The 26,429-nt window shown below is 51.6% G+C and overlaps 1 protein-coding gene across 3 annotated transcripts in view; it reads right to left on the bottom strand.

The window, feature by feature from the left end:
* Window positions 1-493: 493 nt before the first annotated feature.
* IGSF3 (immunoglobulin superfamily member 3) overlaps window positions 494-26,429 on the bottom strand; it is a 94,898-nt gene continuing 68,962 nt past the window's right edge. For all 3 annotated transcript variants that reach the window (XM_027663538.1, XM_027663539.1, XM_027663537.1), the window contains 4 exons: window positions 10,692-11,102; window positions 8,682-9,089; window positions 4,473-4,916; window positions 494-3,727 (listed from right to left, as the gene is read on the bottom strand). In XM_027663538.1, the coding sequence (XP_027519339.1) occupies window positions 3,477-3,727; window positions 4,473-4,916; window positions 8,682-9,089; window positions 10,692-11,102 (1,514 nt within the window). In that variant the 3' untranslated portion in view covers window positions 494-3,476. The remainder of the gene's footprint in view (window positions 3,728-4,472; window positions 4,917-8,681; window positions 9,090-10,691; window positions 11,103-26,429) is intronic.

Here is a 26,429-nt window from a genome sequence, read left to right as displayed (position 1 = left end):
CCAGAGGAGATGCATCCCAAGGCAACCTACTGCGGGGAGAAGGGGGGATGACAAGAGTTTTGCCATACGATTATTCTAGCAGAGAGTATTTTTTTGTTTTAAATGAATGTGGAAAAAACCCCAAACCCCACCTGTGTGAGCAGTGTGTTTCGCCCAATTCCACAGCACTTCTGCACTGCAGGTAGGGATGCATCATGCTACTTCCCCATTTCAGTCAGTGTGGGAATTCAAGACTCCTGATCAAATCCTTACTCACAGTAAAAGTGGGTAATGAGAATGAACAGGTTGCATTTTGCATCAACTTCTGTAGTGAACTATATTCTTCTGCTTTCATCAATGTTACTAAAGATTACTTGCTTCACATTTGCTATCCATAATTCTATATAAAAGAAGGGTTTTCTTCAAATCCAGGCTATGACACAGCAAAGTACTTACTGGTTTTGGAGCAATTCAAAAACCAGTGTATCCCATTCAATAAAAAGACCTGACAGGCCTCTTTTAAATGTTATATTCTGTTACGGTATGAATTAAGGGAGATGGAAGGGAGAAGTATGAAGAGCCAGAGGGTGCATGGAGTCTGCAAGCTCCAACCTGCAAGAGAGGAGAAGCTCTACCAGGGTGGGAGGGGAGTTATTGCATCAAGGAATGGTAGCAGTGGAAGAGGGAGAGGCTGCCCAAGAGGGGGCTGCCACACCTTTATGCAGGGAGTGCACATAAAGGCATAACAAAAGCCCAAATCTGACAAAAAGCAGCAGCAATAGGATTCACAATTTCAACACAGTTTACTACAGCTCTCGGGTGTGTTGTATAAAACATGTTTTAGTGCAACATAGTACAAAGTTTTTGTCGTTTTCTTTAAAAAAAAAAAAAATCCCAAACATTTTTCCACATCATGCATGGATAGGGTATCTCTCTTTCTTGTCGGGTTCGTTACAGAAAGTTACAGCAGAGAGAGTGGTTTGAAAAGCTCTGCGTTAAAACTCGTTACAGGAAGAGAGTCTGCCTTATAAAAACAGAGAGAAGTTTGAGACTGGGCAACACACTGCCAGAGGAATGGAGAAATGTCACTGGCAAGGTACATTCAGGGACCAGCGTGGGAGCTGCTACCCAGGACAGCCTGGGCTCTGTGCAGGAACGGAAGGGACCCGTTCCATCCAGGGGGATGAGGCCATGGGACAGCCCTCCAGGAGAGCCCTGCTGCGGGGCAGGCAGGCTGGCGAGGAGGAGCGTGGCTCAGACGCAGAGCAGGGCTCTCCCAGGGAAGAACAGCTCCTGCTGACTTCATTTTCTCTTCTTCCTTGGAGCTGGAATGAGTGGCGGTCCCTGCCCGGGAGCAGTATGTACAGGAGACAGTACATATGAAACAATACCCACTGGCTGCAGCTGCTGCTGTTTGCACCTCGGTTCTTCATTTCCATTCACTTCTCACCCCACTCCTCTCTTTGCAGACACCTCAGCCAGAAAGGGAAGACAAGTGTGCGGGTGTGCGATACATACATACATATATAGGAGTGTGACTTTATGCATATGCTGGGGCCAGCAAGCAGTTACGTCTCGAGGAGGCAGACTTCACAGGGGGACGAGTGAAATTTGGGCTTCCCAGCAGAAGAAGAAACCTATGCTGTTCTGGTAGAGGTGCAGAGGTGGCCAACTTCAAATGCCTTAGCGTGGGTTGATCTGCAGCCACGTGGGGTCCTCTCCCGGACAGGAGAGAGGCTGCGTGGTGCAGATCTCCTACCTGAAGCTTCACCACCTCTGAAACACCAAGGCATCAGGGTCTGACTAGTGCTACGGAGCATCTGCTGAGGTCCCCTCTGTTCACAAAGAGCAGTCCGACCCTCCCAGAGAGGACAACGGCTGTGGGTATGGCACCTCTCACACGCGAGGCAGGGGGGGGTCTTGTGGTTGTGCCCGTCCACCCCTGGTCGGCTTCGGCCATGCTGCAAAAGTATAAATGGCCGGATTTGCCAGGAAGACATCGAGGAAGACAACAAAAGGCCGTTTTTGGCAAACATTTCCTTCCGCCAGACATAACGCTTAGGCCGTAGGGGTGAGGAGGCGGTTTCCTCCACAGGACAGGGCAGGGGTTCTTGGCATCAGGGGTACAGGAGTTCAGGTGCCCCACGTGGCGAGAGCCCTGGTTTGGTTCATGAGAGCCATATCTTTCACAGAAAGAACAGCATTTCCTGCCACAGCGGCTCTTACAAGAGCAGGTGACTTTGCCAGGAGGGGGAGCTTACGGAGAAATGGTTTTTCCTCCTGAAGTCCCAGAAACGAAAATCAGCAGATGCACACACACACACACACAGGGGAAGATTTCTCTTCGCCAAAGGGCAGCACCCTCAGGGTGCTGATGTGCTGCAGGCTTCTTGCCTTGTCCAGGCTTGCACCAGGAAGTAGTGCAAGCCACAGGAAAACTCGTGACCCGTGGTGGTGAACTGCATGTCCCCGCTGCATGGCATGTTTGCTACTGGGCTCCTTGGCTGAACCATCCGGGGACTGTGAACCCAACCCGTGGAGCTTCCCCTTTCCTCCTTCCTAGAGTCATTACTTTGGTCATGTTGAAGCCTTCAGAGACTGGATCAAGCCTCCCATCCCCAAACGACTGGGGCACAGAGGGGATCCACCTCGTCAGAGGTGGCAGCATGGACACCAGGGAGGAACATGGCTCTGGTAAGCTGGACCACATGAGGACCCTCCTTGCTACCAACCAAGTCAGGGCTTTCAGGTGTCCTCCTTCCTTTCCCCCCTTCAGTTCTTTGAGACACACTGAACTGCTTTTGTCCTGATCACAAGCGTGCTGAACGTTCAGTCTCTCCAAGACCTGGGAACGCTCCCAAAAGGTGAACTGCTCCCTCCTAAGAGAACAGTAAGGTGGAGGCAAGAAGAGAATGAGACTACAGCCAGTCTTTGTAATGGACCTCCCAGAAGACATCCCAGTTAACCCCTCTGGGGATAGACCTGGCTTCATCTGTTTTGGAAGAGCACACCTTGAGAAAAGACCTTCTTCATCATGGCACTGAGTCTGAGAAGGAAAAACCGTCTGTTTTGGAAAACATGTACATTTACTTCCAAAGAGACTGTCCCAGGACCAAACAACCCCTGGGAACTCCACACTGTGTGGAGGGCAGGGGAAGCCTACAGTTCTCTGTATGACTGAAAAAGAAACAATAAAAAAGTAACAGCCCAAAAGACAGCAACTGATGGGAGTAAAATGAGTCCAAGAGGAACATCCTCTATGTACAGCAAGTGCCTCTGTTCATCAGGATGAGGGGGTGCATTTCCTGCGTGCTGGAAGAAGTCTTGGACCTTCCCGCTCCTGCTGGCTGGGCACCCCACACAGCTCAGCCTCTGCATCAGAGCACAGACAGGGAAACAAATGAAACAAGAACAACAAAACCCACTCTGTTCCTTGGGGTTCCCAGCGTGTCTCTGCTTTCTTCCCTCTGTGCGTCCCCCCAGGTGCCTCTGCCTCTTTAGTCCATGGTTCCCGGGTGGATGCTGAGCACTGGTGGCTCCAGGCAAGTGGGAGAGTAGTTGAGGTGGGGCTCTTTGATCCACAGCAAGGGGACCCCGTTCTTGCCCTCTGAGTTCTTGCTGGAGTTTCGGCTCTTGAATCGCACCAGGAGGATGGTGATGATCAAGATGCCAAAGATAGGGAAGGGGTAGAAGAACACGAAGTAGAAGAGGGCATCGTTGGAGCAGATGACTGACTGCAGGGTGGAGCCTGGAAAGAGACACAGGACAGTCACATTTCACGGTTTGTTTGTAATGCAGGGCACACAAAACTTCTTCAGAAATGTTAAAAATCAGACGCTCATTAATCTATGTCAGTGCAGGAGGTGGGGCTCTGAGAAAAATACCAATGCTAGAAAACAGCAACAAGAAAGTTATCACAGAGCATGTTTCAGCTTTACCCCCAAGAGTCTAATGAGTGATACAGTCCTCCCTGGTGGAGATTTTATAATATCTTATAAAGTGAGGAGGAGCCTTGCAAAGCCTTGATTTCCTCAGTGGTGCTACACAAAAGCAGCAGGACCCCCTCCCTTAAGGGCCCACAAAACCCTCATGACCTCAGTTATCTCTGGGGCCTGTATACCACCAGAGACTCTTGTGGCACAGCCTGTAATCCTGTGCAGAGCTAATCCAATGTCCAGGGTGTTTCCCAAAGGGAAGGGTTAAACCTCAGTGGGGGACAAAGTCTGCCCCTACTGAGTGAGACACGCTAGGTGGTAAGTGCCGTGGGCTGGGCAGCCCCTGCACAGAGTCCAGTGCAGTGTGAATACTCCAGCCAAAGCAAGAGCCAGGCAATGAGCCATCGAGCTGATTTGGAAAAGCACTGGCACCAGAGACCCGCCCTGGTGCAGGTGAGACCCAGGTCCCGCTCACTCCTTGGCCTTCTCCTCTTGGCTGAACCGAAGACGCAGGGGATGGCACGGCCATGACCCAAGGCAGTCGTCACCTCTCCTCACCTGTGCCCTGCACGTGAACAGCGACCGTGCCCGACTCCTCCTCTGCCAGCCGGTACCACACGCCCTTGGGGTCTGCCAGCCACTCCTCCACGCGGCACGAGTAGTTGCCCGTGTCGGCCCCGCCAGCCTGCAGCACCGTCAGCCGGAAAAGCACCGCCGAGAGCCTCTGGAAGCGCAGGCGGCCCTCCCAGCGACCGGCCTCGGGGCTGAACACGGCGTCGGGGCCCACGCTCAGCACCGCTTCCCTCTCCTCCTCCTCCTCCTCCTCTTCCTGCTGCTGCTGCTCCGCGTGGTCGCCCGCCTCTTTGGCCCGCAGGCTGTACCACGTCACTGCAAAGTGGGACTCCGGGCTGGAGCGGGACAGGATGCTGCAGTCCAGCGGGAAGGACTCCTTCTCCTGCACCGTGAGGTTGGCGGTGGCTGTGTCCACCTGCAGGGTGGGATCTGAGGCGACAAAAGGGGAGGTGAGCACTTAGCAAGATGCTGTCGTCAAAGCCATCCCGCAAACTTGACTGGCACGAACCTGGTGCTGGGCATGATCCAGACAGAACCCAAAGGCTTGATGCAGCCTGCCAAGACCTCTGTGGTCAACCCTGCAGGCACAGCATCGTACCCCCCTGCCCATACAGACCCCCACACCAGCTGAGGGGTGTGTGTGGGAGAGGACAAAGCTGCTGCAGCTCATCCCAACACACTACGAGAATGTGTCAGGAGATACCAGAGTTTGGTGCCTGCGCTGAGAAGCAATGTACTGCTCCTCCCCAGTTACTCCTGCAAAGAGTATTGCACTCCCTGCTTATTCTTTATTGCTTTGAGAGCACTCAGAGGACTTGAAAATCAGTATGACAGAAGAGGAGAGGATTTTTTCCAGCAGTTTGGAAAGTTATTTAGGTAAGAGGCTCCTCCATGGAGATGGCCTCAACACTGACACAGCAAGGACACTCCAAAAGTCTTCCTCTCTCGCTTTTTTTCCCTCTAGTGCTTTCTGCGAGGCTAAAGAGATGTTTTTACCTAACTGAGATACAGTGGCCAGAACCCAAGACGAGTTGATTAAAGGCTGACTTCAAGAGCAATTAACATTTGGTTTAGTCATCTTGCCAGGGAACACATACTCCAGGGATCACAATCAGTCTGGATCTAAGCTTTCATTTAAAGATTAAAAAGCCCTTTCCGATGCGGCAGCTGAGCAGGAAGGACCAGCCAACAGCTCACTAAAGAGAGAAGTGCTTTCTCCTCCAGCAAGGATAGCTGGGCAAGACCTCCCTTGTGCAGACCCCCCCTGCAGGAAGGGGCTGCTGTCCCTCAGCTCTCATCAGCCCCAGGGCTGCTGTGCCCAGTGGGCTTCTCATTATGGCCCCTGCCTAACGCTTATTTTAAATGGTCCCACAAGGAAAACCTTCATTAAGGCCAGAGCTCTTCAGGTCATAGGCAATGTGAGTATTTTCAGTTCACATCTTCCCCAGGAAGACTCCTGAGTAGAAGCAGAAATGAGGTAAATCCTGAGATTTCAGGGACTACTGAGGTGAAAGGGAGGAAGGGAAGGAAATGGCTCGTCAAAACCAACACAAAGCCTCTCCCATCTCAGCAGAAAGAGGAGAACTGCTGTCTGAAGGTGCTCAGAGGTTTTTTTTCCCCCTCTTTGCTCATGATTATAGTCCTGATAGATGAGCATGGAGATCCTCGCTAATGAGACATGAGTCACAAGCAAGATTAGTCATTTTGTTAAGTACTGACTGCTATGAAACAAAAACAAACAACAACAAAGCACTTCTAGAAAAAAATTATCTCCTCTCTTCTTCCCACTCCACATCCTTCTGCAACTCAAAATGAGCCTCAAGGATTTTCAGAGTTCACTCCCCCCTCCATCAGGGCTGGCAATTTTCTCAGACTGTATGGAGAGCTGCACTTACAGCCGAGTGGGCATGCAGGGCACAGGGACTGCCTGGGGAGGTGTCTCTGCCCGAGCCACTTTGGCCAGCAAAACTTCCCGAGTAAGGACCTGGCAGGTAGGAGCTCTGCTGTCCCACGAGAATGCTCCTCCTCCACAGCACAAATCTCCGCCAGGAATGACCACAGAAGCCTTTCCAGAACCTCACCCTTTTGCCAGCTCTGCTGCAGAGTTAAGAGGCTGACACCTCACTGGGATGGGCAGGCATGAAGCACCACAGCAGTACTTTGTAGAGTGGTTGCTTTACAGGCTGGAAAAGTACCCAGTGAATGAGGACTGTGCTGTAATTTGACCCACAGCCTTTAAGGTAGACATTTAATCTTGAGTCATATGCCTCAAAAATTAGGGAATCTGTATTTGCAAAGGTAAACCGCCCTTGGAGCTTATCTGTTGTTAAAGCAGACAGAATTTAGCAGAGTGCTCTGGAAAACTGCTTTTGAGGGTTTAGGAGTCCATCAGTGCTGGTCAGTCTCAAGAACCACCTTTCAGAAGTACAGGAGCAGACAATTCCAGTGTCCTCAGTTAAGCAAGTGGGCCAGAAGAGCAGTTTGGCTGAACAGGAACGTCTTGTGGAGCTCAAGGGGGGAAGGAAATTGTATGATCTCTGGAAGTGAGGTCAGGCTTCCTAAGAAGATTACACAGCTGTGATTCATTTATGCAGGGAGAAGACACAAAAGGCCAAAGCTCATCTAGAGTTGAAACTCGCCAGTGCTGTGTCAGCTAACAAGAAGGGCTTTTTTGAGGATGATAATAGTCTAAAGAAAATGCTGGTCTGATACTTGTTGAAGATGGTCACCTGATTAATAGGGAGGAAGAACAAGCAGAGGCATTCAATGCTTTTTGCCTCAATCTTTAACAGTACTGACAGACCTCAGGGTGCCCACTCCCCTGAGTCAGAGTACCACCAGTGTGGGAACAGCACCTTTCTATCTGCAGACACTGAAATTGTGAGGGATCAGCTGTATCATCTGAAGGTTCACGAGGCCAAGGGGCCTGATGGGATTCATCCCAGAGTACTGAAAGAGAAAGCAGATGTTATGGCAGGACCCGTCTCGAACACAATCCAAAGGCCATGGGAGTCTGGGGAGGTCCCTGCTGACTGGAATGTGGCCAATGTTATTCCAATCTAGGAGAAGGACATGAGGGAAGACTCAGGAAGCTACAGACCTGTTAGTCTAACCTCATTTTCTGGAAAAATTATGGAGAAGATTATACTGGGTGTTACTGAAAGGCATTTAAAGAGCAACACAATCACCAGGCACAGAAACACGGGTTCACAAAGAGAAAGTCCCGTTTAACTAAATATCTTTCTATGATAAGGTCACTCACCCAGTGGATGAAGGAAAGGCACTGGATGCAGTTTTTCTGGATTTTAGTAAGGGTTTTCATACTGTCCCTCACAGCATCCTTTCACCTGTTCAGCTGTGGGATGAGCAGGTTCATGGTGCACTGGGTAAGGAACTGGCTGAAGAGCAGGGTTCAAAAGGTGGTAGTGAATGGGGCTACATCTGGCTGGTGACTTGTCACCAGGGGAGTTCCTCAGGGTTCAATGTACTTATCAAAGATCTGGATGCAGGAGTTGAATGCACTATTAGCAAGTTTTCTGAACAATACCAAACTGGGAGGTTCTGTTGACTCTCTTGAGCAACAAGAGGCCTCATGGAGCGATCGAGATAGACTGGAGCACTGGACTTTGATTAATGGAATTAAAAATTTAAGCAGTTGAAGTGTCTGGATTTTGCACCTAGGACAGAGTAATGCCAGGTAGAAATAAAACTGGGAGAGACATGGCTGGAGAAAGGCCCTGCAGAAAGGGATCTGGGGGCGCTGGTTGACAGCGAGCTCAATATGAGTCAGCAGTGTGCCTCTGCTGCCCTCTTTTCCTGCAAGGACCTTGCCCCCGGGGCACACACCTGGGAAGCACAGGTAGCTTCTTCCGTCTTACTCTCAGTCAAAAGACAAGTAAAATCAGAAGCCTATCCTATTAAACCTGCCAAAAGTGTCGAAAAAAAAATAACTTGCGGATGCAGCGGTGACAAAATCCCAAGCCCACATAGTCGTGTTTGCAGGACTTGCTCTATACCCTTCCCAGAAAAGCAAGGGTGCACCCAAGAAGACAAGTCAAGAAGGATCAGCACGGTCTGTCGCGCAGCAGTCCTGCCCTCAGTCCAGACCCACTGCTGCTGACAGATGGTGCCTCATCCATTTGCTCCAAGAGGGCACAGCGCTGCTCAAAGCCGATGGCACGAAATCCTCCTCACCTGGCTGCTTGACAGTGAGGGTGATGAGCCCAGAGAGGTCGTCTGCCCGCTTGTACCAGCGGTCGCTGGGGTCGAGCAGCCACTCCTCCACGCGGCAGTTGTAGGCCCCGCTGTCCCGCACCGTGGCGTTTTGGATGGAGAGGAGGAAAAGACCCGGGGATGGGCTCTCCAGGTGCAGCCGGCCCCGCAGGTCTCCTGGCGTAGCCAGGTCCCCGTAGTGCAGGGTGCTCTGCCGGCTCAGCCAGGCCACCACCTCCTTCTCCGGGTGGCCCGGCCGCCACACGTACCACTCCACCGAGAGCTGGGATGAGGGGCTGGTCCGGTTGCTCACCAGGCACTCCAGGGTCACCCACTCGTTCTCCAGCACTGTGATGTTCTTGTGGGTCTGGTTCACCTGCAGGCGGTTATCTGTGGGAAAAGGCCGTTAGAAACAAGAGGTGACCGAGGGCTTGCAAGGCTCCTTTGTCTCCCCACGAGCCTTTTCCTGCACGGCCACAATCCTGGGGTGTGATGAAAGCAATAAGGAAGTAGAGGAAGAAACCGATGGAGAAAGGAAAGGAACAAAAAAAAAAAAAGAGGAGAAGAAAATAGGACTCGTGTTTTTTTAGGGTCTTCTGAAAATCTCAGGCTAGACACCAACAATGCCCCATTCGGCATGGGGAACTGGAAACTCACAATCTCCCAGTAGGACCTGGGAGGTCCTACGTGCACAGACACCTTATGAAGGGAGATCACAATTCATTCTTTTCTCACTCTCCTCCTGGGGAAAGGCAGTAGCCTGGTCACACCCCGACCAGTAAGCCTTCCTGTTATGGAAAAAAAAAGGAAAAAAGCAAGGTGGAGAACAGACAGCTGTACAGGGAACTGCCACTGCAAAACGAGAAGTGGCATAAGGGCAAAGTGACACACAGTGTTCTGCTGCCTTGGGAATGTCCCTGGTTTTTGCTCCACAACTTCATTGATAACACAGTGGGGATGAGTGGAATCAGCTCATTTATGCGAAATGACGTGTTGTACACTCCTGACTCCTTCATGACATCTTTCCAGGGGCACTGCCAGGACTTCCCTGGGACGGCTGCTTCAGCAAGCAAGAGACACCGTACTTCCCAGAGAGAGCTGGGTGATGCAGAGGGGGCAGATCACAGCTTTCCCTTCCCTGACCATCCCTCAGCTGTCTTGGGACTTTGCAGACAGAAATGAGGAGTGGGGACTGGTGGCAAGCAGCATGCTGTGGCCTGCTGCACTTCCAGAAACAGGCACCTGGAGCAAGCAAGGACAAGGCAGGCTTCCTCATGAAGTACCAATGCTCTGCCTCAGCAGCACACATGGGGTGCAGGCTGCTCTCAAGAGACAGTGCTTGCCTCCCTGCCTCTCCCTTTGCACAAAGGAAGGCTCTGTCCCAGCTTGTGGGGGCCATATTCCATATTTAGCTCCTTCATCAGCCCACCTTTACCAGTGCTGTCCGCTGCCACGGAAATCACTAGCAGAGCAGATTTCTCTTTTCCTGGCAGCCAGCTCCCCACCTCATTAAACTTGTCATTCCCATCTCATGTGCACAGCACAGAGGGAAAAGAGACAAGGCTCCCCGTGCCTGCCAGGATACAGAGACTGAGTAAAATTAAACTGTGTGCAAGACATAAAAATGCTTTCCTAGGCAAGCACACGCCAGTTCTCTCTCAGTAGGTCGCTAGTCGACACTCTTGCTACATGATGCTCTTGAGGATAATGAAACCTGGCTGGATACAGTGGCCCTCTAGACTGTGGGGGATGGACAGCCTTCACCTGGGGACACTGAAATGCACACCAGCCCAACCTAAAGGAATGAGGGTCCCATCAAAGGAGGGAAAAACGCTCCTTTTGTGCAGGGACATGTAGGCACGAGGATGCAAGGAGAGGGTGACAAGGCTGCAGTGGAAAGAAGAGCAGAGGATCCTTGTTGCCCCAGAAAAGCTTGCCAAGCGCACAGGAGTCGATGCCAAGAGGGCCCCACTGGGCAGAAGCACGTGGTACCTGGCTGCTTGACGGTGACCTCTGTCCGCCCCGACACCTCCTCTGCCAGCTTGTACCAGGCGTGGTTGGGGCTGAGCAGCCACTCCTCCACGTGGCAGTAGTAGCTGCCGCTGTCTCGGACCTCCGCCCGCTGCACCGTCAGGCTGAAGAGCCCCCCGGACGCGGAGCGCTCGAACTGCAGCCGGCCCCGCAGCCCCTCCTCCTCCGCGTAGGTGCCGTACTCGAAGGCTGAGCTGTGGGTGGTCTTCAGGATGAGCTTGCCATCGGCGTCCGAGGGCTTGTGGACGTACCACAGCACGGCAAAGTGCGAGTCGGGGCTGGTCTGGGACTTCACCGAGCAGTTGAGGGGGATGGGCCGGTTCTCCACCAGGGTGATGCTCCGCTTCGACTTGCTCACCTGCAGCTTGGTCACTGTGAGGGAGAAAGGGAGGAGGATGGGTCATGAACACAGAAAAGAAACTCACCTGATTTGGGATAGGCCAGTGAGTACCTCCAAAACTGCAGGCATGGCTGCTCTGGCCAGGGTCCCGCTTGCCTTTAAGACAAAGGCATTTATTTAGATATTCTTCTACCAAATCTTCTCTCCTCTTTCTCTCCTACTCTACTCCTGGATCCTCCCAGTGTATCCCTCAGCAAGAGGCTGCTTTTTCACAGTGTGACCTTTAAAAGAGTCTCTTAACTCACAGTGGTCTCAGGCACCAAACATAGCAAGAAGACTACACCCAAACTCAGTGGTTTTTCTGATGGGGAAATCATACCATTTGCACCTCAGGGCAATGAACTGTAGACCAGTTCCAGAGAAAACCATTTCCATGACGAGTGAATTAACAAGACTCTACTGCTGTCACAAGCCAGCCATCTCGGGGAGATACAACCCCCACACATGCAATACCTACGAGAGCAAACACAGAGCACAACTGGAAAAGAAGAAAGAACACCAGACTGTAAGGGATCAGCAGGGAGCAAGCTCTGCTCCCACAGCCAGGAGATCTGGCTCCAGGTCCACCACAGACTGCACAGCCTGGGACAAGTCACAGGTACATCACCTCCCTTGGCTTCCCAAGCACAACTGCAGCTGCCACGCAGGTAGCAAAGCAGTCACACAGCGCTGAGGATGACACGGCAATGTCATGAGCTCCTGTCCCTGCACGGAGAGAGACACAGGGGCTTCCACTTCCTCTCTCCCTGCAGGATCAAAAGCCAGAGCCTTCGCTGCAGTGTGTGCTCAGGCTGTGCTTGTGACCCAAGCCTTGGCCCAAGGCGCTCCTGTCAGCACGGGAGGGCACGAAGCGCCCTCCTGTGACACTTGTGCTTGCTGTGCCCTGGAGCCCTGCTGGACACAGACAGGGGAGAGGGGTAACCCAGCCAGGCAGACACACCACTCCTCCCAGCAGCTCTGCCACCACGGCCCTCCCCTCCTTTGCCTCTCCTCACACGGCAGCTCCCCCGTGGAAGGGGAAATGCTGTCTTGCCGCCAGGCGAAGGGATTCTGCTGGTAAGCAGCAAATCTCTTAACAAAATCTAATTGAGAGCACAGGGCACAAGTGGCACAACAAGAGTGCGGCCCCACAGGCACGAACAACGGAAGGCTGCCAGGGGAGCTGTGCCCATCCAAACCCTGGAAACACATCCCACGCATCCTGCTTTTGCGAGAAAGCAACGTTGTCTCCTCTCCCTCACCGAGGCATGGGCTCCTTGCTTTCCATCACGCTTTGCTTCCAGCTTCCCTTGGGCACCAGGGTCTCGGATGCCTGTCGGCACAAGTGATGAGTGATGGTGCCAAGGGAGAGAATGGGCACAGGCAAACAACTTCAAATGGGAGGAACTCCCACCGCAGCGACACTTTCTGCTCCAACACGGCATCTGAGACAGGCATCCTGGTACCGCATCAGACATTCCCCTGGAGCCTGGATTGCCCGTGGCTTTAATCAGTATGCTAATAAAGACTCCATGGCTGTGGTATGGCATGCAGACACTGGAGGAAGGGAAGGAGGGAAATCGTCCCTTGTTTTACCTCCCTAAGGACTTCAACCTAATGGAAAGATTCGGCATCACCCTGTTGTATTTCTGCCACACCCCAGACACACTTCTTCCCTTTTGTTTCACTTTAGGATGGCAGCTTTAGCCACCACACCCACACTCATCCCACCTTTTTGGCTCACCACTGGTTAAGAAGGGTTGTTTTGAGCATTAATCAATTTTCCAAGTCCCTGGGAGATGAACCAATAAAGGGGGAAGGTGATTCTCAGCAGTTTCCTTTCTCCCCCAGCCCCCTTTCCAAACAGTTTATTTTTAATTGGTACTGGATTATTTTCTGCAACCGTTACTAAGGAAACCTCTGTTACTATAGCAACTGTGTATGTTAAGTCAGTAGCCCTATATCTATTAAAATGCAGTATATACACACACCGTGTGTGTGTGGTGGGGTTGCTCAGTATCAACACACCCACGCAGACAAAGCCAGGGTCTGCACAGAGCAGAGCTGCTGAGATGCAAGCACCCCTCAGTGCTCTTCACACATCGTGGCACCTCCACGAGATGAGAACAAGGAGGATGGGCATGGGAGTAATTCTGAGCCCAGCGTTTGGGGCAACAGACCTGCACCTTGTACGTGACAGATGAATTTCACCGAAGCAGCAAGGGCTTGTTCCCAGACCATAATCACAGCAATTCTCACAGAAACAGCACAGACCCCCCCCAGATCACCCAAGGACCCTTAGACGGCCCCTGTGCAGCTCTCCCCACTTCCATTCAACCCTTGGGAAGAGGTCTTCTTTTGTGGGGGTGAGAGTGATGAGGAACCAACCTTATTAACTCTGGCAAAAACGAGATCTTACATTCCACGTGCGCACCTCAGCTCTCCAAGCCACCCCTGGCAGCCACTGCAGCCAGCAGTCAGGAATTTGCCCACAAATTGCACCCAGTCCCCCAGATCACTTCTGCTGCTGCTACCAGTCCAGCCAGCCCTGGCAGGGAATTACAGGTTTTCCCTTTGCTGGCCTGCACACACTCGCAGAGGTTCGCAACACCGCGCACAAAGTCTCCTCTAGATTAGAGGCATCAGTGATACGTGATGACACCCCTGCCAATGCACTTTTCACCAAACATGACTTATTTTCCTAACTCAGGCACACCACGGAAGATGCAGGTTTAGGTTTTGTTTCCCTCCCACAGAATAAGAGAGGACATTCTCAGTCTTTTCCGATCTGTGAACGCCAAATGATTCCAGACCCAGGTGCTGGCTCCTGCATAGTGTACACGCACCCATCTCTTCTTCATTGCCTTTTGCAGATCCTATAGGAATAATTCATGGCTTTTACAGACCACAGGCTGAAAACTACTATGTTGGAAGCACTGTGGCACACAGGTTTACCTTGGGGCAGCTTCGCCTTTGGGCTGTTGGTTGGTTTGCCTGCTCGTGCAGAGGAGAGAGATCCTCTGCCCGCAGTGTGGTTAAGACATGGGAAGCTTTGTGGTGCAACCCGCACTTCTGCTCTCCCACAGGAACGACCATCAGCCACCATTCACAGACATGCAAATTAATCCAAAAGGCTCGTTTTGCATTTGGGAAAAATTATTTAAAAGAGGGGAAAAAGTAATGCTGAAGTTAGCGGTCCAGGGTGATGAGAACAGTCCAGTACAATGCCAGGAGTCCATCTCTCCCCATTCTGGTGATAACTCTACTCCAGTCTCTCTATGCCCTGTGCAGCTTGCTAGGTCATGTTTAAAGATGCTGCCGTGACACGGAAATGATTGTAAACGAGTGAGATTGCAAGAAGTCTGACACCCCAGGCACTGAGCCAGCTGAACCTCACCCACCTGACACACGGGAAACTCCCTTTCCTGGCTTGAGGATTTGCCTGGGCAGAGAGCCAGTAAAGGGCTTGGCCTTCAAATACGGAGTTGATCCAGGCTTCCCCAGGGGATGGGGTTTCGGTGACCCATGGCAGGGCTGCTCCAGCTTCCCTGTCAAGCAGCAGAGGTGGTGGGGACAGCGGTGTGAACACGCAGGGTTACGCGGCGTTTTCCGCTGTGCTGTCAAGAGGCTGATGTTCTCTTAACAGCCTCCCGAACATCTGCTTAGTGAGGGAAACAGGTGCGTGTGTCTAGGTGAAGTTATCGTGCATATCATCTGCAAACCGTAATCGTGTTGCCACAATGTCTCCTGGCTCCCTGAAGAGTGCCAGTAAAGAGGATATCGTACCTTGATGTACTGTAATTGGCCCTGCGTATGCTATTAAGGCTTTCAATTTACACCGGCAACAAGTCGTGGTTACAACCCTCTTAGTTTCTCTAAGCCAGGGTTTCCCAGCCCCCGTGAAGCCACTGAAAATGTGTGAGGAACATGTGTAGGTGACGAACCCTGCAGCGGTGCTCAGGCAGGGTCCCAGCAGGCAGCACCAGGACAGGACCTCTCTGAGGGCATCCTAAAGCAACTGCTGGAGGAGCTTCAGGAGGTTCAATGGGTGATGACTCCAGAGCCTGATCAGGACGTGGGGGATGGCTGTTACATGCTTGTTGGGGTGGAAAGGCTGGTAAAGATGTTTGGTGTCCACAGCAAGCCCATAGACTTACTTAGACACCTCACCTCACATACAGTTCTCCAGCACCACAGTCCCCTTGCACTAATTCCCAGGCTGAGAAAAATGTCCTCACTCACAGACACCCTTTGTCTCAGGATGCCTGTGGCATCTTCTGGTCCTCAAAGTTTGCACCTCTGGCTGGGGGGGCCAGGTCAGTCACACCTTACAACCACAGCAGGCTATGACACAGATAGGTCCTCTACAAGCTGATATTTAGTAGGGGTTTTCCACACACCATCAAGCAGGCAATCATTCTCCTCCAGCTGAGCATGTGGTAAGCACAGTTATACAAATATTTGAGGGAAGGGAAAGCAGTCATCAGAGGAGAAGGAGGACAGAGACGGTGATGTGATTCACAGCTTTTCTGCTGACTTGCTGCCATACTGAAGCCACTTGGCTCCCTCCCCTCTGTTTCCTAATCATCAAGCTGGGGTTGCAACACTCACCTTTAGCAAAGTGGTTTGCAACCCGTACCCAAAAATGCTGCAATGAAAAGATGCCCCATCTCAGACTCCTTACATCATCTTGCCTTGTAGGCAGCAAGAAAAACAGCAGGAGTTTACTTGCCACCTGGGAGCCACTATTACCAAATCCCGGGAATGGCAACGTTTAATTGCAGCTGAAGATACCGTTCCTCCAAAAGAGCCCCATACAAAACCCCAGGATGCTGCCCTGCAGGGAAGGAGGGGGGCAGTCAGGGAAGGAGTGAGCTCCACACGAGCCAGCAGCCATGGCACAGAGGGAATGGGCAGGAGGATGGCCACCACCAGCCCACAGAGCCACCAGGGAGCCCTGTCACCACAGTGGGGAGGCAGTGTTCCACTTTGGAGGCTGCTGCCCTCTGGGGAGAGCTCCTCCAGAAGACACTCTCGCCTGGAGAGAACTGACGAAGTGTTGCAAAAAGTTTTCCCAGGGAACGTCCTACTTTTAAAAGCCTCCATCGGGATTTCACTGTGCTGAGGTGTGTGTGCAGGGGGGAGCAGAAACGAGGCCAACCCAACCTGAACCCAGCCCTGGTTTAACACCACGCACTGGGTTTAGCAGTTTGGCTGATCAGGAGAGACTCCTTTCCAGGAGCACAGCCCCAAGGTGACTTCCTACAAGGAACCCATCTCTCCCCAGCACCCTCAGTGTACAACCCTGAAGGGCACTGGCCAGGCTTTTGGCTCAAACTCAGCCATCCCTCCAGCCTGTGATCACAACCCAGAGGTGCCTCATCGTTTCCCTCACTACGGCCCAGAAAGCACTCGGTGTCAGAATTCCCCTCTGGGGGATGTTTGCCTGGGATTCAAGAGACCAGCATGCAGGTCACTGCCACAGGCTTAGACATGTACTAATGCTCAGTCCTCTGCCAGCCCTTCTCCCTTCCACAAAGCATGGCTGAAGAGCCTCCTCCACCTCTGCAGACACTGCCAGGGCTCCTGCATCAATGACCGTGGGGAACTGGGGCAATGGGAGTCAAGCAAGCACACACCAGCCCTCTGACTCAGCACGGTGAGAGCTGGGTGACTCACGTTTGTTAGGTTATTTGAAAGCAAACCAGTGTTCAAAAGGGAAAGATGTGCAAGCCCTTTCAGAGAAGAGGCATCAGAGGAAAGGCGTTTGCAGAAGGGAAGAAGAGGAGGCACTCCTCGGAGGACTGTGCTCATTAGGCTTTACCGCAGCACAGAAGGAATCACAGCAAAGACAAAGACATCCAGCACCAGGGCAACCTCCCCAGAGATGGCAGGAACATGGCAGCACAGCTCCTGACTCTCGCTATTCTCTTTTAACAGAACACAATTCCTCCTGAAACTGGATTAGTGGGATTGCAAATTGCATTAGCCAACCTGGGAGGCTGCTGGTGCAACAGGAGCAGGAGAAAGGGAAATAGCATTAGACTTTGCCTGCCATTATTACTGCCATTATTAACTTGTCACTTTACTGTAGTGTTCCTATAACAATGAATTATTGCCTGCAAACAGGCTGACATGATTGAATTACTGGGAGAGCAGCTCCACTGGAAGGAAAGACAACATTAACCCTTTCCTGAGGAAGACTCAGCTGCTGCCCCCTCCCAAGCAAGCAAACAAAAGAGGCTTTGACTTCAAACACCACCAAGTGACCTGCACTTCAACATGTTCAGCAAGCTGCTGCAAGGTCCACAGCCCAGCAGGCAGCCCAGACATCCCCCAGTCTCCCAGCCTGCTGCTGCAGCAAGATGAGCTGGGTACTCAAACAGCTGTGCAAGCCCATGCTGACCATCACCCGCCCAACATCCAGCCCCAGGCACAGGCACGGGCTCTGAAGGACACTGCACTACTGCAGCTTGGGAAGCACAGCTTGGTGCACTCCAAATGCTGCCACAGGGAGCTGTGGCAAAGCAGAACAGGCATCTCCCCTCAAACCCTGTGGTGGGACCCACTTGCTCATCCGTACCCCTGCCAGCTTCAGCCCCACAGAAGGCGAGCACCGCAAGCAGCCTGATGCCCTCCCCTCCCCGAAATCAGCACAGTCAGCCTGCAGACCCACCAAACACAGAGGCAGTGGGTCAAATCCATCGCTGCACGCCTCGTGCCGTGGCACAAAGACTGCAGGCAGTGACAAGGACATCTGCTCAGCTAGGGAACAGCCTGGGATTACCAGCCATGCCATGCCTGAGCCTGTGGAGCAGCCAGCAAACTAGCAGGTAACCAAGTGAGGCCTTGGGGAGGAATGCATATGTGACCCAGAAAGTCTCTTTAAAGCCCAGAAGCCATACATCTGTCAGCATATACAGAAAAGGCTGTGTATGTAGCTTCAAGGAGGGAGAAAGCTGGGAAACCCACAGCCTCCCAGGTCCAGCCATGGATAAGCCAGAGACCACCAGCTGGGATGTGCCACTGGCCTGGAAAAAGCAAGAGCTTCCCCAAGAAACTGAAACCACATCTCTGTAAAGGACAGCAAGAAACAAATATACCCCAAAGCAAAATGCCCCACAAACCCTCCTGCAAAACTCTAAAAGGCACATAAAAGTTCTGCACAAGAGAGAGGAGGGGAGGGAGGAATAAAAGATTCCCAGCGTGAGTTGTGCCTGCTGTCAGAAAACAATATACGGCTCACTGATCACTTGTAAATTAAAATATGGAGATAGGATCACTGCAAGATAAATTCAGTACCAAGCTACAGCCACTGAGGATAAAGAAAGAAAAAAATAACATACCAACATGTTTAATCAACTCCTTGTCAGAAAGATTTCAAACAAAGGAGCACTCCCTCAATTAGAGGAAAAAAAAGTAATTAAATGTACCCAAAGAGCAAGTTGTAACACACACACACAGCAGCACCACACACCAACTCCCATGCCTTCTGGAGGCTGGCCGTGAACGGCTTGGATTTCCTAACAGGGTGTCACAAAAACACTCGACAGTTTTGTGTAGGTGCACGCCAAGAGTACAAACTGCACTACTGCTGAAAGGCTGACTGCTGGGCAGGGAGGGATGAGCTGCTGAGGGCGGTGTGAAATGTCATCTTCTTGCCATGCAGAGAGCAAGGTCTCCAGACGGACCTCAGGCAGGATCGGGAGATCTTTCGGATGCTGCCTACACCGGCCCTGCCAGCCCCGGGTTGTCAGCGCTGCCCTCCGTGCAAAGAGAAAGTCCTCTGAGAAGGACCCAGCTGAATCCACCCAAGCACTACCTCACTCCACTCACCTTCAACAATTCCCTTCCACTGGGCCAGTTTTCTGCAGGTTTACTGAACTGAGCTGGCACACAGCGGGATTGATGCTGGCACAAGGAATGGGACAGGACCCTGCAGCCAGCAGCACACATCAGGGATGAGGATCACCTCCTCCTGTGCAGCCAAGGGCTACATCAGCTCCACCTGCACCCTGAATGCTCACGGTGCTGCTGCCTCCATAACTGGCAAATTTGACTGCTGTGCAGAAGAACAGTCGAGTGAGATAAGCCATCTGTTGCTTAACAAATTGTCTTGAATGTCTTAAGAACCAAGGAAGTATTTCAGCAGGATGGGCTACAGATCCCTGCTTCTCTGCTATATGCAACCATAGGAATTTTCTTTACCAGCATCCCAAATGCCTATTTAAGAAAGTAAGATGGTCCTGAGAGACAGCTTTCATGTATACATGCTAAAATAAAACACCCTGAGCCATAGGGTCAGCATATTTGGGGTCTGCCATTTTGCTGTAAGGAAGCAGATCTCAGGTTCAGCAAACCCAGGAATTCAGTCTTCAACCAACACCAAAACAAGAAGAAATACCAAAATAATCAGCCCCTTATGACTCAAAGTTCTGAAAAAGCATATAAATTCATATATTCTGCTGACACACCGGCATTAATCTCCCAAGGTAAAAATCACCACGGGAAGAAACGGCTCCAAGGGCACTCAACTTGTGAACACCAGTGGGGCAGATGAGGGGCTGAGGCTCCACACCTGGCCTGGGGGAAGGAGAACGGTGGTCAACACTTTGCTGGAAACCCACTCATCACCAGTGCTCCCCGTCCCCCAAGGGCTGCCCCTGCTGACTCTGCTTTTCAAGTCTTCAAGGACATGAGGGATGTACAAAAGCTTTAGAGCTGGACACCACCTAAGTACTGTTCACTGCAGAGTGTTTTAGTCCAAGGAAAGCAAATAGAGAATCGATGAGAGGCTAAAGCGTGTGGAGAGAAGCTGTTCAAGACAACATCAAAGAAGCTGCGTGGTGCACAGACTGCAAACGGGCTGACACCGTGGTTTTGTATATGCATGCTGCAAACGGGAGAGGAAAACCGCTCAGGAGATATCAAAGACCGAAGCAGAGAGTGTTTTGAAATGGAAGGGAAAATACTGGTCCTGAAAAAGTAACCATGAAGAGAGTCAATCTGAACAGAGCAGCATATTCTGAACATGGTCCAGGCCTCCTGGCCTTGTCAGTCTTGTTGGGGGCTGAAAAGCAAGACTGCCTGCAGTAAGATCAGTGGGCACATAGGGAGTACACCGAGTCGGGTTAGGGTCCCACCAGGTGCAAGGATGCCTTCACACACTCTTGTGAAATGCATCCAAGATGCTTCATACATTAAAAGTTCAACTTCTCAGGTCACAGCCTTGGGTGTATTTTTCAGGCTGAAGCCCCAGTGTAACCAACTGCAATCAGCTCAACATGCTTGGCTGTGACAGAAACATTTCACAGGCAAACCTGCAGAGGAGCCACGTATCAACTGCTCCCAGATGGAAAACCAAAGGCAGGGGATGGTCAGTCATAGCTCTGACCCCACAAGGCCAGTGTCACCATCCCCAGCACAGGTCAGGAATGCAGCCAGCACATCCAGCACCAGCCCCCTCCCCTGCAGCTTGCACTGATGGACTCCTTTTGATGTGGTATCTTTTCTGTGGGGTCAAGATGGCATTTTCTCTGGGTACTTCAGCTCTGCTGACACCAGTGCTGACACCATCCTCACATGGATCAGTCACCCGCAGGCAAACCCCACAGTGGCAGTGAGAAGAGGAGGTTCTCAGGTGTGTGTGACAGTGATGGTACATGCGGGAGTGGGGATGTCTGGAGCAGGGTGTGATGGCCAAATGTGGAGAAACAGCACCCCGGGGTGCTGGCCTGGGATAAGCAATTGTGCCAAGGAGATTACAGCAAATCTAAGTGGGAAATCTGTCCCGGAGGGCCTGGCAAGTGTGGGGACAGAGCTCCCCAGAGCAAATGGGCAGGGGTAGGAGACTTCCAGAGGTATGAGGTGGAAGAATCAAACCCACCTCTGCTACCTTGAAAAGAAAATGGGCTCCAACTGGGTCACTAATGCAGGTCTATGCAAGGGGACAGCCCTGGGTCATGCAACACTGCGCCCCTACATTTTATTTGTTCAGTGTGCTGGAAGCTGACAGAAAAGGCAGAACAGCAGGTCTGACCCCACTGGCAATGAAGGAAAAGGAACAAATCCCTGAGCACACTGGGAAGAGGAGACTGCTCTGCACCACAGTCCCAGTTGCTGATGAACAGCCTCATCTCTCCTGAGCACTTCTCAAACTCCTTCATCACTCAAACAGGAGCACAACTATTTGCCAGATGGAGCAGGCGGCTGTAAAGCAGGGAAGCAGTGCTATTCTGCAGAGCAAAACCACTCTGGGATCAAGCAAGCAGCAAACTTAAGTTTCCAGACTTCATTTCTGTAAGGAAGTTTCCAGCTCATTAACTTTCCTTGTTTAACTTTATTGCTGGATGCTGCCAGAAGCAAGAAGTGTCAGGTTTTTAAGAAGGCACTTTGTGGCCCTTGAAAACACTTGTTTGAGCCTCCACTCTGGAGTCTGGTCAGTACCCCACTGGCCACCCATCACAGAAAAGGCATCTTTCACATCTATCCATCAGGGGATTCCTCACACACAGATATTCCTTTCCAGAATTAAGAAATTAAACAGAAGAGAGGCAATAATGGTAATATCTGATTTTCATCTGTTAGAAAAAGCCTCTCCTTATACTCCACAAGTGTCTTGGTAATTGTTTGAAAAGTGAGACTCCTCTCCCACCATTAAGTGTGCCATAAAGCAGTCTCCTTGTCCAGTTCTCCTCTGCCTTGTCTCCTCCTCTTCCTGCCAGCATCCCCATTCTGCACAGTCACAACCAGCCCCTGCTTGGTTGCTCGCTGGTAAGACCAAGAAGAGTCTTCTTGGTCTTCAGAGAGAAGGAAGAGTGCAATACTGAACAGTCTCTCTGGCTGCCAGGGATGGGCTTGGAGGAAGAGGTAAGGGTCCTCCACTCTCTCCTTGTTCGGTTTCTCTGGACATTGCTAGCTCAGCACAGCCAGCCCCTGCTGTTTCTTGTGGACAGCAGGAGAGTGGCAGAGCACTCTGCACTCACCTGAGTGCAGGGTTTCAGAGGAAGTACAACTCTGGCTCACTCCACCCTCAAAGCAAGGTTCAGGCAGAAGCCACCTCCACCTTCTCCAAGGCCAGCTTGACGAGCCTCTGCCCTCCCCCTTCATGATGTTTTCAACCTGACAGCTCCTAATAAACCAAACTTTAAGAAGTGGCCCCTGGAGAGCCCCTGGAAGCTAATTAATGCTCTAATGAAGAGCACGACTGCCTTATTTGCTTGATGGCTCCCAGGTCAATCAATCTGCTGTAGACAGGCTTGCAAAAAAGCAGCGAGGAGCCCAGCACCCCTGGCGTCTGCTCAGTTATCATCCCCTGCCATCCCTCCTCCCATGTTCATTACTGTCAAAAACCCAGCAGCAAGAGGACAGATTTATAGAGGCGATTACAGCTTCTCCCTGTGCGCCCGATCCAGGATTAGTCACAAAGGAACTGGACGAGGGACAACGCAGGGATGGAGGGATGGGAAGATGCATGGGGAGGTGGGTGTGCTGAGGTCTGGGCCTGAGGATGAAAGGGAGGAGAAGGTGCTCTGAGGTGTTGCCACAACCCCCTGCTTGTGTGAAAGCCCTGCTTTTTCATTCGGCTGTTGCCACAGAGACTCCTCAGTACTCAGACCCCAGTCCCTCTCAAAGTTCTGCCGAGTCACCCCCTCACTTGTGCTGCAGGGAATGGCAAGTGTGGTAATACACATGAGGACAGTGACAATTTAATACACCAGAACAAATCTGCTGAAGCCTCCTTGCCAAAAGAGAGCCCTACCCAGACACCCTGGCCTGGCCAGATTGCAGCACAGTCCCCGTCGTGCACTGTGCTGCCAGAGACTGTCTGCTGCCCTTGTCTGAGCCCTGCAGACCACAGGGACACGCACTGCTCCCAGACAGCACCTGCTGTCTCAGCCACTCCATCCCAGAAAACCTGGCAGGGAGAAGCAAGATCCAAGGAGGAGATGGGAACAGAGCCCGCCTGACAGCCCTGAGGTCTCCTCTAGACCCATATTCATCTATCTACCACCTTCCTCCCTCAGGCAGGACCCAGACAGAGCCCAAGTACTGTTTTCCCCCCATGCTGCTTGAGGAAGGGGGCAGAGAACAGCAAGAAGAGCACTGAGAGCTCAGCCTGAACCCAAGTGATTCCAGGGTCACCTACATTCAACAGGAACCACCTGTACCTCTGTTTCCCCTAAACCTCAGGAGACCTGTAAGTGCCGGGGAGTCACCTCTCCTGTCCCCTCCACAGACAGGACACAGCTATCCTGACAGATCTCTTGCAGATCAGCCTGGTAAAGCTTGCATGGTGGATGCTCTTCTCCACCTGGAAAGAGGCAAGGCAATGTCTCTAGAAGGGAAAATGGTGGTGAACCCTCAGGGGACAGGGATGGTGGCCTCCACTATCCCTGATGAAAGAACCAGGTTTACAGAGGCAGGCCAGATACCGAAGCAGAAGGGGAGCCCCAAACACGAGGATGTAGGAGGGGAGAAATCTCTACCCCTGCCCTTAGGGCTCACTCCAAGTTCAGCCTGTGCTCCTGTGCATGGTCTCCTGCCAGCTTTGGTTTCGGGAAAGCAGCTGGCATGAACCGAGATGTGCTTTTATTGTTCCTCCCCCCCTGCTGCAACATGAGCTCACCAAGAAACAACAGGCAGCTTGAGAGATGGAAGTCAAAAGGAAAGCACTGGAAGGACATCAAACAGCCACAGGCAATCTAGCCAGTCAGGTCAACAATCATATCCAACAGACCCTCACACCACGCTGGATTTCTGCCCCAGCCCACAGAATTTAAAACCCAGCACTCGCCCTAAAGCAGTGCAGGTGTCTGTCCCCAAAAAGCACACACAAGTTACGTGGGCCTGTGCCCCTACCTGTGCACAACCCTCCCTCTACTTTGCAGCCCAAGGTGTGCAGGCTTGTGTGACACTGAGGAGCAGGCCATGAAAGGGAGCTTCAGATGCCATTGCTGCTGCTGGTGAGTTTTCATGATACCAAAATTCTCTATAAGCTCTCACACATACAGCCAGCACTCTTTATAGGGCATTTCCTCACAATGCCAGTCCTTAGAACAGCTTCATGCCCAAAGGGTCAGGAATGTCACACTCAAAGGCTAAATGTGGCCAGTTGTCATGTAAGATACTTGTGCCATCCTGCCTATAGACCTTGTATTCAGAGCTGTGTTAGAGATGCCATTACCCCCCTTATTCCCTCCCTCCTCCAAGATCTGCGTGTTTCGTTTCTCACACACTGCTGATTTCTTCCTGGGACCAGGAAAGGACTGGATTGTTTCAAGCTGCTGACATTCCCTCAGCATTACCTGTGGGCCCATTGGTGAAATTACTCTGCACCCACATTAATACATGCAATTTAAAACCAGCACTGCCAACTCTGCAGTTATCACTCAGCATGGATGAAATCTAGAAACACTACCCACTGCAAGAGTGCCAGGGAGAGACAGCCTGGGCATTGAAATGGCAAACCAACATTCCAGGAGAAGCTCCAGCAACCTATTCCTTGAGGATGTGGGATTTCACAGAGCAAGGAGATTAATGAAGCAATCAGGCAGCCACTATTTTACCTTTCTCACCTGAACACACTTTAAAGGCTGACATATATTGATTGCCACGTCTGCACCTGGAACCTGTCAAATAGAAAGGTCACACTGACAAATAGGGAGCAGGGGTTTAAGAGGAAACTAGAATCCCAACAATCCGGAAACACACTCTGGTTTCATCTGCCAAAAGACCCCCAGACAAGCCTTCTTTACAGGGTCCCTCAGTGGATCAGGAGTGGAGATAGCTCACCCCGAGCTTACTGGCATATAGGTCAAGGCAGAAACCCAGGGGTAATGGCAAGGGAAAGGAGAAAGCTAGGACCAAGACACCAAATAGCAGCCTGGGGTTACCTCAGATTAAGGTGGATGTACAGGCACAGACAGTGCTCTCAGGTGCTCAGTTGTTCAGGTGTCCTGAATGACCCCTTCTGAAGAAGCCCTGGATACCAATCTGAAAACCAGCACCCCCTTCACCAGCACAGGTTTGACTGTGGGGGCTCAAGGACGTTCATTCAGAAGTGTCTGAGGAAGGCATCTCCCACATCATCCTGGATCCTCTCTGGAGATTATCCAGGCAAACACCTGGCAATGACACAACACAACCTTCTGCAGCCTGCAAAACCGGAGGGGACCAGAGCAGTCACTGGTAGGACTGCCAAAACTGCATTCATGTGGAACATCAACCATCCGCTCTCAGAGACTGCCTGGGACACGGAAACAAAACACAGGGAGTGCAACCACAGTGCTGGGAACGCTCTGAGGAGTCCCTCTTCTCTTCCATCCCCACTTGTGAGCCATAAAGCCTCAAACATTATGCAAGGCTCATTGAACTGACAGCTGAGATTTGTGTCGCAGTAGTTTGTTGAGCAGCTGGGAGACAGGGAAAGTAAAAACCACGGAGACCTAGATGACTTGTTCTGTTAAGGCATCACTTGATGGTTACTGCTCCAGTAAAGAAAAACTGGCTGCCAGAGAACAGCTTAAATGTCCTGCTTGCCACCCTGAGCTGTGACACACAGGCTCTCTTCTGGAAGCTGTTATCAAAGATTTCTCTTTCTGTCTTATACAAGGGCTGTGAAGAAGCATATTACTCCAGGGATCATATCCATTCAACACTGTTTCCTAGGGAAATAAGCTAAAATGATGAACATCACCAACTTGACCTTGCAAGCAGTAAAACATGTATTACAAGGCAGGATAATCAAGATAAATGGAGATTAACCTGAAGATGAGGGCGAGGAAGAGAGAGGGAAGAAGGATGATGGCGAGCTTATGAGGTGCCTGGAGCTCACAGCAATCCCTGACTTTTCTAAAGACATGCTAAGGGTTGGGGAAGGTGGAGGAGAGTGTGGAAAGGGATACTGATGGGAAAAACACAAAGCTCAAGCTAGAAGACAGACCCTACACCAAGGAGTCCTTCTGCACAGGAACACAAAAGGAGGACTAACACGCAGCAAGGACCTGAGCCAACAGTCCTGAAGGTGTTAAAAGCCTCACTCCAAACATCAACTCCAGCAATAAGGCCAAGACAGCAATAAACTGTTCAGCTCAGTGATGGCCCAGAGCTACCCTGTGACCACGTATCTTTGCACTCTTCATGCACAATACAGGTACCACCAAAATACCACTGACAAGGCCTACACAAGGCACCTCACTCTCTCCAGTGGCTGTACAGGGAGCATAAGCACCTTGTAGGTTTTCTCACTCTCCCTGCCACACCAGGTGTTTGCTGCCTAGTTCTTGCACACTCTGTGTGGGCACCCATGGCCCTGGTGA

This window comes from Corapipo altera, unplaced genomic scaffold (genome assembly GCF_003945725.1).
Source record: "Corapipo altera isolate COAL_440 unplaced genomic scaffold, ASM394572v1 165, whole genome shotgun sequence".
Lineage (NCBI taxonomy): Eukaryota > Metazoa > Chordata > Aves > Passeriformes > Pipridae > Corapipo > Corapipo altera.
The sequence above is the reverse complement of the archived record's forward strand: the minus strand, read 5'-3'. Positions and strand labels throughout refer to the sequence as shown.